At 36.9% G+C, this 12,516-nt stretch overlaps 6 protein-coding genes across 16 annotated transcripts; 3 read left to right on the forward strand and 3 right to left on the reverse strand.

Annotated features, from left to right (window-relative positions):
• Window positions 1-362: 362 nt before the first annotated feature.
• AT2G24670 (B3 domain protein (DUF313)) lies at window positions 363-1,261 on the forward strand (the record flags this gene model as incomplete). The annotated part of the gene is made up of 1 exon (NM_128028.2): window positions 363-1,261. Exon 1 carries the CDS (start codon window positions 506-508, stop codon window positions 1,259-1,261), a length of 756 nt encoding a protein of 251 aa, NP_180043.1. The 5' UTR covers window positions 363-505.
• On the reverse strand, window positions 957-4,703 carry AT2G24680 (transcriptional factor B3 family protein). Of its 9 annotated transcripts, NM_001335951.1 has the most exons (7): window positions 4,337-4,703; window positions 3,848-3,969; window positions 3,007-3,417; window positions 2,486-2,917; window positions 1,949-2,392; window positions 1,609-1,853; window positions 957-1,263 (listed from the first exon to the last, which is right to left on the reverse strand). In NM_001335951.1, the coding sequence occupies exons 1-7, from the start codon at window positions 4,425-4,427 to the stop codon at window positions 1,161-1,163; spliced, it is 1,848 nt and encodes a 615-aa protein (NP_001318284.1). In that variant the 5' UTR covers window positions 4,428-4,703; the 3' UTR covers window positions 957-1,160. The 9 variants fall into 9 exon arrangements, with proteins under 9 accessions (NP_001318284.1, NP_001323571.1, NP_001323572.1 ...); NM_001335956.1 differs by lacking the exon at window positions 957-1,263 and having other exon boundaries at window positions 1,444-1,853; window positions 4,337-4,685; NM_001335955.1 differs by lacking the exon at window positions 957-1,263 and having other exon boundaries at window positions 1,444-1,853; window positions 1,949-2,917; window positions 4,337-4,685.
• A 137-nt stretch (window positions 4,704-4,840) lies between these two features.
• Window positions 4,841-6,156, reverse strand: AT2G24681 (AP2/B3-like transcriptional factor family protein; the record flags this gene model as incomplete). Of its 2 annotated transcripts, NM_001202667.1 has the most annotated exons (4): window positions 4,841-4,948; window positions 5,034-5,162; window positions 5,308-5,529; window positions 5,624-6,025. In NM_001202667.1, 4 exons carry the CDS (start codon window positions 6,023-6,025, stop codon window positions 4,841-4,843), a joined length of 861 nt encoding a protein of 286 aa, NP_001189596.1. The 2 variants fall into 2 exon arrangements, with proteins under 2 accessions (NP_001189596.1, NP_001323565.1); NM_001335959.1 differs by lacking the exons at window positions 4,841-4,948; window positions 5,034-5,162 and having other exon boundaries at window positions 5,235-5,529; window positions 5,624-6,156.
• A 153-nt stretch (window positions 6,157-6,309) lies between these two features.
• On the forward strand, window positions 6,310-6,592 carry AT2G24683 (uncharacterized protein). Its single transcript, NM_001124907.2, has one exon. It carries the CDS (start codon window positions 6,421-6,423, stop codon window positions 6,553-6,555), a length of 135 nt encoding a protein of 44 aa, NP_001118379.1. The 5' UTR covers window positions 6,310-6,420; the 3' UTR covers window positions 6,556-6,592.
• A 73-nt stretch (window positions 6,593-6,665) lies between these two features.
• On the reverse strand, window positions 6,666-10,882 carry AT2G24690 (Transcriptional factor B3 family protein; the record flags this gene model as incomplete). Of its 2 annotated transcripts, NM_128030.5 has the most annotated exons (11): window positions 10,717-10,834; window positions 10,384-10,481; window positions 10,144-10,293; window positions 9,597-10,061; window positions 8,937-9,507; window positions 8,777-8,863; window positions 8,557-8,675; window positions 8,119-8,331; window positions 7,910-8,036; window positions 7,569-7,744; window positions 7,245-7,484 (listed from the first exon to the last, which is right to left on the reverse strand). In NM_128030.5, exons 1-11 carry the CDS (start codon window positions 10,802-10,804, stop codon window positions 7,245-7,247), a joined length of 2,334 nt encoding a protein of 777 aa, NP_180045.5. In that variant the 5' UTR covers window positions 10,805-10,834. The 2 variants fall into 2 exon arrangements, with proteins under 2 accessions (NP_001324643.1, NP_180045.5); NM_001335960.1 differs by having other exon boundaries at window positions 6,666-7,484; window positions 7,569-8,036; window positions 10,717-10,882.
• A 247-nt stretch (window positions 10,883-11,129) lies between these two features.
• Window positions 11,130-11,757, forward strand: AT2G24692 (BTB/POZ domain protein). Its single transcript, NM_001084485.3, has one exon. The coding sequence runs from the start codon at window positions 11,459-11,461 to the stop codon at window positions 11,666-11,668; it is 210 nt and encodes a 69-aa protein (NP_001077954.1). The 5' UTR covers window positions 11,130-11,458; the 3' UTR covers window positions 11,669-11,757.
• The last annotated feature ends 759 nt before the right edge of the window (window positions 11,758-12,516 follow it).

Genomic DNA, 12,516 nt, shown 5'->3' on the forward strand with positions numbered 1-12,516 from the left:
TATGTTTTATTTTTGACAAATATAACCAACAACATTTAGATATGTTGGTTTTTTTTAAGTATTTTGATTATTTCGAGTATAAACATAACTAATATTGGTGGGTTAATTATTATAATTTTGGATTCATTTGTTATTATTTAGAGTGTTTCGGATTTGGATATCCATTCGATTTTTGGATATTTCAGATATTCATTCGGTATAATATAGTTTCGTAAAAAATTTAAGGATATACTCGTGTATTTTAAAATTTTGGTTCGATTTAGTTTGAATTTTTGTGGTTATGTTTGACTTTAGTTATAACTATCTAGCCATAAGAATAACAAAAAATATATATATAAAAATTGGAAGATAATTCTCAAAAACAGATTCCAAAAAGAAAAAAGAAAAATTGTTAGTAATAATGCTTTCTCTATCACGTGGAGTAAATCTCTCTATTACGAGGAGTAAATCTCTCACTATATATATACAATAGAGAGAAAAAAACAGAAGAGAGAGTTCATAAACAATGATCTTCAAAAAAGAGGTGTCTAAAGAAGATGTCGAGTGTGTGGAAACATTACTGATGATGAGTAACTCAAAGCCAACGCGGGAGGAGTATAACAAACTTCAGTTATGTATACTTCGAAGAAACAAAAGCTCGACGATTACTACTCCTTCTACCGTCATGGAGTCTAAATCCCATATTCACGACCACTCATTAAGAGAATCTCCAACAAGACGCAGTAGAAACAGACATGATCTCCCTCCTATGTCTCCTCCCATGGAACAACGAAAATCTAAGAAGGCAAAACGCAGTACGGATGCTTCTTCTTCCAAGACAAGAGAGCCGACGCCAGGGTGGCTTATCAGCTTGATGAGAAGCAAGAACGGTGGAGACGTTGAAGACAATTCGAAGAAGATCATAGATAAAGAATTATTCCAAACCGATGTCGATCCACACCAAAGTCGTCTCTCAATACCTGTCAGCCAGATCGTGGAGTTGGAATTCTTGAACCACGAGGAAAAAAGGGCCATAGAAGAAGATGCCAATAGGGTTCGCAAAGAAGGAGTAGACGCGATACTCGTGGATTCTCATCTAAGGGAATTTCCGGTGAATTTGAGGTTGAGGGACATGAGGGGCATTCTTCTATACAATTTGGTTGCAGGGTGGAATCAAGTGGTTACAGATTGCCTTCTAGAGGAAAACACAAATATTCGCCTATGGTCTTTCCACGCCGATGATACACTCTATTTCGCTCTCGTTCCTCTCTATGCCAACTGATTCTGGAATGATAAGCTCGACGTTAGTGTTCTATGACAAAACTATTGATGACAAGTAACCTTGTTTTTTTTTTCTTTTCTAAGCTAGTTTCTAGGACCCTTTTTTTTTTTTTTAATGTGTGGTGTTTTCGTTTAGGATTTTTAGTCAAGAATCTATTGCATTAGCTTATTTAGATTTCAATCAACTCTGTTAACCTTATTTCAATCCACAATAAGTTGTCATTATATTCTAAGAGAAACTCTTTAAAGATGGTTCATTCAAAATAGCAAGTTCATAATCATAATAATTTAAACTTAACTAACAAAAAGGCCTTTAGTTTTTAAGGAAGGCTTGTGAACTTTACATACTCTACGGAGTTGGAACAGAACTTAAACACAGGAGTTGTGTCTTGTTCATCAATATATTCCAAATTGAATGATTCTCCTGTCTTAACGCCATTAGCTTCACAGAAACCTTTCCAACCAGATCCCAGTGCCACAAATCCACTTTTTGACAGTAGATATGCAAACCACTTCTTTCTGTTTTGACCCAACAAAGTTTTCTTCCCAAGCTTGTTGATGCCATTAGCTTTCATGAATTGACTCGGAAGAATCTGCAAAAGATTTGAATAAACACACTTCGTAACAAATTAAAATCAAGACAGAAACTGACCCCTTTTTGAAACAAGAGTAGTTTGATGGAACTTACTAGTGTACAGGCTCTGACATCTTCTGGTGTGAGTGTTAATGTCACATATCGATTTTGGATTGCTGACGACGAGTCTCTCCTCTCCTTTCTGTTGTTAGTAGCTTTCCACTTCTTGTTTCCTCTACTAGGTTCAGCACAAATCGACGACTCCTTCTCGCTATCTCTTGAACATTCTCCTTGTTGGCTTCTATAATTTGTGGACTGTGTATTGACCAAACTGAGCATAGGAGTTCCCTTCTCCAAAATTGCCTCCAACGTGAACAATTCACCGCTTTTTAAGCCGTTTGCCATGGCGAACTCTTTCCAGCCCTTTCCCGTCAAAACAATTCTTCCTGAGGCTTCCCTTAGAAGATTTGCCTCCCACTTTCTACCAGTTTTGCCCAACAGAAAAATCATCCCAGGTTTGTCCAAGCCATTATCTCTTGTGAATGACAACGGAAGATACTGGAGCATAAATGAACGGATAACATACCTAATATGAGTGCAAGAGATAAAACTAACGTACCCTCTAAAACAAGGGTTGATTGATGAACTCACCCGTCTACTTTTGATGAGGTTGTCATGAGTAAGTTTTAATGTCACACACCGGTTTTGGCTTGCTGGAAATGACTTTCTTCTCACGCCTCTGTTTATCATGGCTTTCCTTTTTCCACTGCTAGGTTCTGTAGAATTTGACTCTTTCTCGCTATCTTTTAAACACTCTCCTTGCTGGTTTCTATCACTTGTGGACTGTGTACTGACCAAACTGAGCATACGAGTTCCATTCTCCAAAACTGCCTCCAACGTGAAAGATTCGCCGGTCTTTAAGCCGTTAGCTATAGTGAAATCTTTCCAGCCTTTTCCCAAATACATGGTTCCGTTGGCTTCCCGTCGAAGATTTACCTCCCACTTTGTACCATCTTTACCCAACAAATTTATAATCCCAGGTTTGACCAAGCCATTTTCTCTCATAAATGGCAAAGGAAGTTGCTGGAAAATATTTTAAAGGAGAATATAACAAATTAGAGTGCAAGCGATAAAACTAACTAACCCTCAGAACAAGAGTTGTTTGAACTCACCCGTCTACTTTTTATGAGGTTGTCATGAGTAAGTGTTAATGTCATAAACCGGTTTTGGCTTGGTGAAGTTGAATCTCTACATCTCATACGCTTCTTCTTGCTCTTCAGCTCCATACAATTGTATTTGTTGTTCTTATGTCCTTGTGTTCCATCGTTGATAGATTCAGTGGAACAGAAACTAAGCACCGGAGTTTCCCTGTTTCCAACTAGTTTGAAAACAAAGACACCTCCTGGCTTTTTACCGTTTTCATCACAGAAACTCCTCCAACCTCGGCTTATGTAGAAAGTATCAGATGATTTGTTGAACCTCAGATCCAACGCCCATGATCTTCTTTCCCTTTCATCTGTTACAACAATCTCACGGTATTTCCTTTCAAGACCAACTGAACTTGTTAAATCTTGTGGAAGATACTGCAACAAAAGGATTCAGGCATTTTCAACACAAAACTAAACATAAGTATAGCAAACGTGAGAAAACACTTTCTCTAGTCTCACCACACCAATGTAAACCACAACAAAAGGATACATGAAATAAGGAAAACCAAACCACCAAACAGAATCGAAATGAAAACCAAACTAAAGTTAGAGTATAAATTTGAGAAAATACATACAGTTACCTAAGTAGATGTTTGATCAAAGTGAACCAAAACCATATTGTAGTTAACCTTTTGATTTTATTTCAACAAGTTCTCTCCCAAACTGAACCACAATAGGATCTAAACCAAGTACGCAACTTTAGAAACAGCATTTCATTGAGTTAGTGATTAGAACCACAATTGCTAGCATATATATTGGTATAGTGAGTGATTAAACCACAGTATGCAATAAAGAGTATAAGCACCAGAGCATCTTTGCGTAGATTCGAAGCCGTGACAAGGGCCACAAAACAAGAGTTGTCGGAGGAAGAAGCATCAGCTTCTATTTCTGTATTGCTCCTCTTCACTTTCTTCTTCCTCGCAAGTTCTGTATCAGTAAAAAAACAAACATGTCAGATTACAAACTCACAAAACCAAGTAATGTTGGACACTAGATCAAAAATAGAAGAGATCTGTAGTACTAAGAGAGGTATTTGTATAGACTATATAGATACACACAAGATAAAACACTATCTTCGTTCATGCAAGTTCTGTATCAATAAAAACCAAACTTCTCTGATACTTTTAATTGAAAGTGTTCTTAAACCAATTAACCTTGGACAATACAACAACAGACAAATCTTTTCTTCTTCTCATTTCCGAATCAGATAAATTGCTTTCCAATCAGAGTTTCCTCTCACATAAAAACTTCATTTTTGCAGTTTGGTCATCGACAAAAACAGAACCAAACTCACCGGTCTTGCCCTGATCATTGGTGCTGCTCGGAGCTGGTAAATCTCGAATATCACAGCGGCTAGGTCCTAAATCTGACGAATTTAGCACCATCTCTAATCCCACTTTCCACAGAGCGTCATCTTCTCCAACACACTGGGAGGTCTTCTAGAAGCTTCGAGAAGAAATCGGTAACCCAAAAAACAAAACCCTAGAAATCGCTGTCTCAGGTGAAAAAGTCTCTTCCTTTTCTTTCCAGGGCAGAAAAATAAACACAACTTTTTGTTATTCTTCTCAGGCATTGAGTTTTAGTGTTAGCAATTTTAGGAAAATTCGAAAACTCGGCGCGTATCCTTAGTAATGGACAGTTCAATTTGATTGATCATTTCGTTTGTGCCTTTTGTAAATTGTTTATTGGGGAATTTTGATCGACCAAATTAAATGTATATGTGAAGTTGAACCGGATAAAGAATTTGAGTTGGTTTGGCCTCGGTTTAGTTCTTTTTTTCCTTCTCTTTTTTTTTATTTTAGGAATTAAGATTTTTTTGACTAAGTTTAGGCCTAGGTTTAAACAAGGAACAAGAGTTGTAATTACAGTAATGATGCTTACACAGACATATGGCAACACCAATGATCTAAATCAACAAGCACAATACAAGTTCATTACTTCCCTTAAGTATGTGAAGGATTTGTTGGATACAAGTGGCAGAGAGTGGATACTGGATTCACTCTCAGATTTTGTTCCCTGAGGAAGTCATAAAATAGATCATTCCACTTAGACCGGAGAGAAGCAAAACTTCTGACAGATTTGCCTGGGAATACACCATAGAAACAAACTTGTGCACGTCCCTGAGGTTACAGAATAACAAAATCACAAGTTCAAAATCATATAGCCATTAGAAGATACATACTGTATTTAACTTCACAAACAAGTAGGCTTTTAATTAAACTTTTATGGTCTTTACTCTACGGACTTGGAACAGAATTTAAGCACATGAGCTGTTTCTTGTTCATCAATGTATTCCAACGTGAATGCCTCCCCTGTATTAACGCCATTAGCCTCACAGATGCCCTTCCAACCAGATCCCAGAGCCAAACTTCCATCTTTTGACATTGACAGTAGATATGCAAACCACTTCATTCTGTTTTGACCCAACAAAGTTATCTCCCCGAGGTTGTTGATGCCATTAGCTTTGATGAATTGGCTTGGAAGAATCTGTAAAAGATTTTAGTAAACATATCTAGTTACTAATTAGAATCAAGACAGAAACTAAGCTACCTTTGAAGAAAGAGTCGTTTGATGAACTTACTAGTATACAGTCTCTGATATCTTCTGGTGTGAATGTCACAAATCGATTTTGGATTGCTGAAGACGAGTCTCTCCTCTCCTCTCTGTTGCTCCTGGCTTTCCTGTTCTTTTTTCCTTTGCTAGGTACTGCAGAGATCGACTCTTTCTCGCTATGTTTTGAGCACTCTCTTTTCTGGCTTTTATGACTTGTGGACTGTGTACTCACCAAACTGAGCATAGGAGTTCCATTCTCCAAAATTAGCTCCAGCGTGAACGACTTGCCACTCTTCAAGCCGTTGGATATAGATAAATCTTTCCAGCCATTTCCGAGACACATCAATCCTCTGTTTTCCCGTCGAAGAGTTGCCTCCAACTTTGTACCATCTTTGCCAACCAAAGTTATTATCGCCAGGTTCCAAGCCATTTGCTCTTGGGGTGTCGGTTTATTCGGTTTGGCCTCGGTTAAGTGTTTTTTTTTCATTAGTTAAATCATCCCAATTCAAATGGATTAAAATTTGAAAGATTCCGTGTTTCCACTGGTTTTCCAGACAAAAGGAACAAGCCACAGAAGCACCAGTGCTCAAACAACTAATTTGGTGCCATGAATGAGTAATTGTTTGTTGTGTGGGTGAACCATAAACCTTTATACTATTCCTCTATTGGCTGTCTCAGAGTTAATTGCTATCTAGCTTTCGAACTGACTTTAGGCTTGAATTTGACTCCTTAATCTCTCAAACAAACCACATCCTCCTCGATCAATGAACCTCTTTGACGTTGTGAATCGATCCCCTCTTCCATATCATTCAGATAATCCACTCTATGGTTTCAGCGTTATATGTTGCCAACACACTTTCCACTGTTGAATGGATGTGTATCCCTAAGTCTCTGCTGCCCCGTGATCCCGTGATGTCAAGTAGTTTACCCAGCAGTGACCATCTATCAAACCAGAAATGATGTGGATGCTCCACTATAGGCTTCTACTTTATTCAGTGAAGCCGCTGGCTCTCTGTATTTTATTGATGTGGAAAACTCACCTTATTCGCCTCAGATATCGATGTTAACCCCAAACCTCCCTCTTCTTTTATGAGCTTTATGATATGTGAGATCGTAAACTCTTCCACTTCTCTAGCGGTTAATGGAATAAACATATCAATATATGCATTACCGTAGTATCATCGTCCAAAGGTGATCCACAACGTTGAGGATTTTCCTACTGATAAACCCAAAACAGTGAGTGACCCCAGCTCGATCCAAATGGGAATTCAGGACCCTCATCGTCACCACCAATTATAATCAAGACATAAACCAAACCATCTGTGAAACAGATGATAATCTCTAGCATCATCAAGTGTGTTAGGGTCATGAATCTCTCTGCACCTCACTTGTTCTTGTTTTCACTGCTAGGCTTTGTGGACAAAAAAAAGACTGTTTCTCGGTATCTTTTGAACTCTCTCTTTTCTACCTGATATCATTAGTGGACTTCAACGTAAATGATTCATCAGTCGTTTAGCCATTAATTGTTTTAGCTAACTCTCCGCAGTCCATCAATCCATGATATATGCAGAACCTGTCATGTGATATCCGGAGAAAACATTTGAGAAATCTTGAAAAAGTACTAACTAACATTTACGTATTTGGTCTCCCTACTTGGTGTAGAACTTAAATACATGATTTGTATCATCTTTGGGAATGAATTCCAAAACAAAAGTCTCTCCTAACATCACACCATTCGCCTCACAAAAACCTTTCCAACCATTTCCCACAACGACAGTTCCATCTCCTGACAGTAAATATGCAAACCACTTCATACCGCCTCTACCCAACAAAGTTATCTGTCCAGGCTTGTTGATGCCATTAATTCTCATGAATTGACAAGGAAGATGCTGCGATATTTGAACAAACACATCTCATTATCAAATGAAATTCAAAACAGAACCTCTAAAGCAAGAGTTGTTTGATAAGCTTACCAAATTACCATCCTTGACATCTTCAGGTGCAAGTGTTAGTGTAAGGAATCGGTTTTTGACATCTGACGATGAATCTCGTTTTCTTGGACAATAGGTTCTTTTCTCCAACTCCCATAAGCTACTACTCTCTTCTCTGTTTTTCTCTGCTTCCCTGGTCTCTTGTCCACTGCTAGCATCTGTGAAATGAGACTCTTTTGAAAACTCACTTTGCCCTCTAAAACTGCTAGACTCTATACGGAGCAATTTGAGCACAGGAGATGCGCCTTCCCAGACTGACTCCAACGTGATGGAGTCGCCCGTCTTTAAGCCGTTTGCTTTAGCAAAATCTTTCCAGCCCTTACCCAAACTCATTCTTCCTCTTCTTTCCAGTAGAAGACTTACCAGCCACTTCGCACCATCTTTACCTAACACAGTTATCTCTCCGGGCTTATTCATGCTATTCTCTATCATGAATTGCAGTGGAAGACGCTAGAAAAGATATGAACAGAGAATAAGATATGAAACCCTTCGATATGCGATTAAAAGAACAATAGTTGATAGATCAACTTACCAGTCTACCATGTTTGAGACTGTCAGGTGTGATTGTTAATGTCAGAAATCGGTTTTGGCTCGATGAAATTGAATCTATACATATCCAATGATTCTTCTCTCTTTCAAATGAGCTGTTCTCCTCTATGATGTCTTCCTCTTTGTTGTTGTCATCTTCACTGATATTTGGTTTAATGCTAGGCTCTATGGGAAGAGACTCTTTCACTTCTAGGCTCTACGGGATGATAATATAGCCAACGTGAAAGAAATTTTTGGTTAGGTTCATGAATCAATATGAAAGAGTAATAAACTAAATCAAGCCAAACAAAAACCTAAATGATTATCAAAAACGAAATGTCTACCCCAAGAAACAATTGTCAATTAGCTAGTGTGTATGCAAAACCATGAGCATGAGATATCAGTTAATGCAGGAGTAAATAATTTGAATTTTAAAACACACCAACGCATTTGTGTGTAGACTTGAAGTTGTGACATGGGATACAAAACAAGAGTGGTCTGATAAATAATCTGCTTCCATTTCTGGATTGTTCTTCTTCACTTTCTTCTTACTTGGAGGCTCTGTATCAGAAACACCCCACATGTTAAAACCTCAGATGCTTTCACCGAAGTAAGAAATCTTGGACTCATCCATATATGTACTATAATAAAACTGAATATACCAAAGTTGTCATGAGCATAACCATCATATGACGAAAATGTTACAGCTTCTTTTCTTATATGCGGATTTATTTTCATCGAAATGTTACCTGTATAAGAGAATATCCTCAGACTGCATTTAACAATCTTGTCAACGTTACAGCTTTAAATCATCAAACTTACTGATGTTGTCATGATCATAGTTACTGCTTGGAGCCAGTAAATCTTGAACCCCACAACAATTGGATCCCAAATCTGAGACCCGCAACATATTATCTCCTTTATGTCTGAAATTGATGACCTCACCGATGCTAAGATCATGAGCAACCTGGCTAACTATATCACGTAGAGGTGTTAATGCCATGAATTGGTTTTGGATTGCTGAAGATGATTCTCTACTTCTAGGAGGATACTTTCTGCTTGCTTCTCTGTTGTTCTCTACTTTCTTAGTCATGTTTCCACTACTAGGTTTTATGGAAAGAGATTCCTTGGAAAACTCACTTTGCCCTTTACCACTGCTAGACTTTATACTGAGCACAGGAGTCCTGTCTTCCCATATTGGCTCCAATGTAATGGAATCACCCGTCTTTAAGCCATTTGCTTTAGCAAAATCTTTCCAACCCTTTCCCAAACTCATTCTTCCCTTTTTTTCTAGTAGAAGACTTGCCATCCACTTTGCACCATCTGTACCTAAAAGAGTTATCTCCCCGGGCTTGTTCATGCTATTCTCCGTCATGAATTGCAACGGAAGCCGCTATAAAATGTATATGAACAGAGAATTTGTTTTCAAAAAGCACCTTTTCAATGGGACGAAATTGAACAAGACTTGATTGTTGAACTTACTAGTCTACCATGTTCGAGACTATCAGGCGTGATTGTTACTGTCAAGGTGCAGTTCTGGCTTGGTGAAGTTGAATCTTTGCATCTCAGATGATTACCCTCTCTCTTCCATGTGCTGCTTTCATCTTTGTTGTTGTCATCTTTAACGATCTTTTCTTGGCTACTAGGCTCTGCGGGAAGAGACTCTTTCGAAGACTCTTCTCCTACTCTTGTGTCAGTGTTGTACTCTTCAAAACACAAACTGAGCACAGGAGTTGTGTCTTCCCACAGTAACTTGAACGTATAGGTATCACCAGTCTTTAAACCGTTTGCTTTAACAAAACTTTTCCAACCATCTCCTAAAGTCATTCTTCCTCTGTTGTTTTCCAAAAGAAGATTTGCAAGCCACTTAGAACCATCTTTACCCACCAAATATATCTTCCCAGGCTTGTTAATCCCATTCTCCCTCGTGAATTGCATCGGAAGACGCTGCAGAGAATTGAACAAGAGTCAAAACCAACAAAAGTAGAATAAAGGAAACTAACAAGTGCAAGTGCTATGATGATCCCACCAGTCTACAATGTCTGCCATCAACAGGTGCAAGTGTAAACGTTACAAACTGTTTCTCGCTTGACGAATATGATGATATAATCGGTCTAGGACTCTTTCTACATTCCCTATTACTACCATTTGAGCTAGTGAAACCTTGTGGAAGATGAAGCTAACACCAAAGTAAAAGAAGAGTCAGATTAAATCAGCCAATACTAATCAACAAAAGTGTCATACGTGTATACATCTTCCATTTCCTCACCAGTGCACCTGTTTGGGCAACAAAACAAGAGAGATCTGATGAAGAATCAGTTTCTGTTTCAGGATTGTTCTTCTTCATTTTCTTCCTTCTTTGAAACTCTGTATCAAAACACACCCAAATTGTTAAACCTTAGATGCTTTAATATCAATATGTAGCTGTTCTTAAAACAATGTTACCAAAGCAAGTACTCTTGGACTCATTCATATATATATACCAATGTTGAAAATCCCTAAAATTGCTTAAAAATTTGCAGTTGTTCCTTCACTTTACAGATTAAAATCGAATCAACAAATTGCTGTCAAAGTTCGAAGGATAAATAAAATTGAATCTTACCGATGTTGTTGTCATGATTATTTGAGAATTGGATCATCATTTCTCCTTCTGGATTAATCGGTGAGCCCAGAATGAGTGAATTCGCCATATAAAAAAAAAATCCCTCGAGTTTTGTTTGAGACGGTCAATTCTTAGTGGAGCTTGCAATTTTTTCTGTTTCTTTGGTATTTTTTATTCATTAGTTTTGTTGTAATTTAGAAAATTAATATTAAATAAGTTTGTGGACCCGACAAAAAATAAATAAGTTTGTGGACAATTTTAGTATATATTCTACAAATTTCAAAAAAAAAAAAAAAAATAGCATTAGTTAGTGACACTATAACTATATTACCTTTATTTATGAAGTTTTTCAACAGTTAAGTAGACATCCATAAATAGTTATAAATCACATTATAGTGACATGAGATTACATTTTTATGAATGTAGTACTGAATTGTTTGAACAATTTAGTGATTTGAGTTGGAACACTTTACAATAACAATTGAATTTTCATGATAAAGAGATTTTAGATTATTTACTAAGTGAAAAATAAAAAGATTCAAATCGCATGATTTTAAGTAAGAGTTAAAAAAAATTATAACACATCATCTAAAATTTAATAAAACTTAAATTGATTTAAGGAGTTGGTGTCACGCCTGTTCTTAAACGAGTTGCGTCTAATGCTGTGGATCCACCAAAGGAGACGCTATCACGCATCATTGAGCTTGTTTTAAGAAGCAAAGAGGAGAAAAGTCGACGTGAGATGAAATCTATTGTCCTGAAGCTTCTTAGGGAACAGAATGGAGCCAATGTAGCTGATAACTTCAATGATACAATCTATTCCTCTTGCCAAACCTGCTTGGATTCGGTTCTGTCTCTGTTTAAACAAGCTTCTGAGGGAGAGAAACCTGAGACTGATACCAAACAGATTGCTGTAGAAGCAGATAACCTCACGACTCACGTGGCTGCTTGATGTGTTAGCAGAAAGACAAGCTGCAGAGGAATTCTCAGTCACATGGTTTGTTTTTGCAGGAAGAAGACATAATACATTTTGTATGGATGTGATTCTTCAGTCACATATAAATAATATCTCTCTCCAATAGATACTGTAATATAACAAGCAATCCTGTTATAAATTTCAATTATAGAATTAGAAATAGTCTTAAATTCATGAAGGCACAATATATGGCAATGTTTTGCTTAAGCTAAATGTCTAAACATTAAGAGTTTTAACATGTTTCTTCCCTAAGAGTTCAAAACTTTTCAACACTTAAAAGCTTTTTCAAGCCTAATACAATCATTCGTTTTGTTGTATTAGAATTGTTGAGTTTTGAAAAATTCTGAACTTTTTGTTAAGGAATCTATCAATCTTAATGTTTCTTTGGACATTTAATTTGGCTTAAGAAAAACGTTGTCATATCTTGTACCTTCATGATTTTTAGGACTATCATTGATTTTATAGCTGAAAATATATATTGATTGAAATATTTCTGAAAACAATATGCAGCAACTGCATACATAACAAGTTAATAACAAAGAAACTCAAAACTTGTCCAATCTGCAATGTTGATCTTTGTGTTGTGCTTGTTGATACAAGTTAATAACAAAGAAACTCAAAACTTGTCCAATCTGCCATGTTGATATTTGTGTTGTGCTTGTTGATAATCTTCGGTATTCATATGAATTTTTCGTTTCAAAATTGTGTCTTCTCTGCTACTCCTATTCTTGTGTATTTGTCAACATTTTTTATATTTATATCTATGTTTTATGCATTTATGAATACCAGAACTAATATCAAATATGTAATTTGAGCTATCTATA

This window comes from Arabidopsis thaliana, chromosome 2 (genome assembly GCF_000001735.4).
Source record: "Arabidopsis thaliana chromosome 2, partial sequence".
In the NCBI taxonomy this organism is placed as follows: Eukaryota; Viridiplantae; Streptophyta; class Magnoliopsida; order Brassicales; family Brassicaceae; genus Arabidopsis; species Arabidopsis thaliana.

Bases quoted from the DNA above. Each gene is read 5' to 3' on its own strand.
- AT2G24692 (NM_001084485.3), top strand. From the start codon at position 11,459: ATGAAATCTATTGTCCTGAAGCTTCTTAGGGAACAGAATGGAGCCAAT.
- AT2G24680 (NM_001335955.1), bottom strand. From the start codon at position 4,427: ATGGTGCTAAATTCGTCAGATTTAGGACCTAGCCGCTGTGATATTCGA. The intron at 3,418-3,847 runs GTGCTTATACTC...CTTTTGTTGCAG, and splicing joins ATCTACGCAAAGATGCTCTG to TATCTTCCACAAGATTTAAC. The intron at 1,854-1,948 runs GTAAGTTCCATC...AATCTTTTGCAG, and splicing joins ATGTCAGAGCCTGTACACTA to ATTCTTCCGAGTCAATTCAT.
- AT2G24683 (NM_001124907.2), top strand. From the start codon at position 6,421: ATGGTTTCAGCGTTATATGTTGCCAACACACTTTCCACTGTTGAATGG.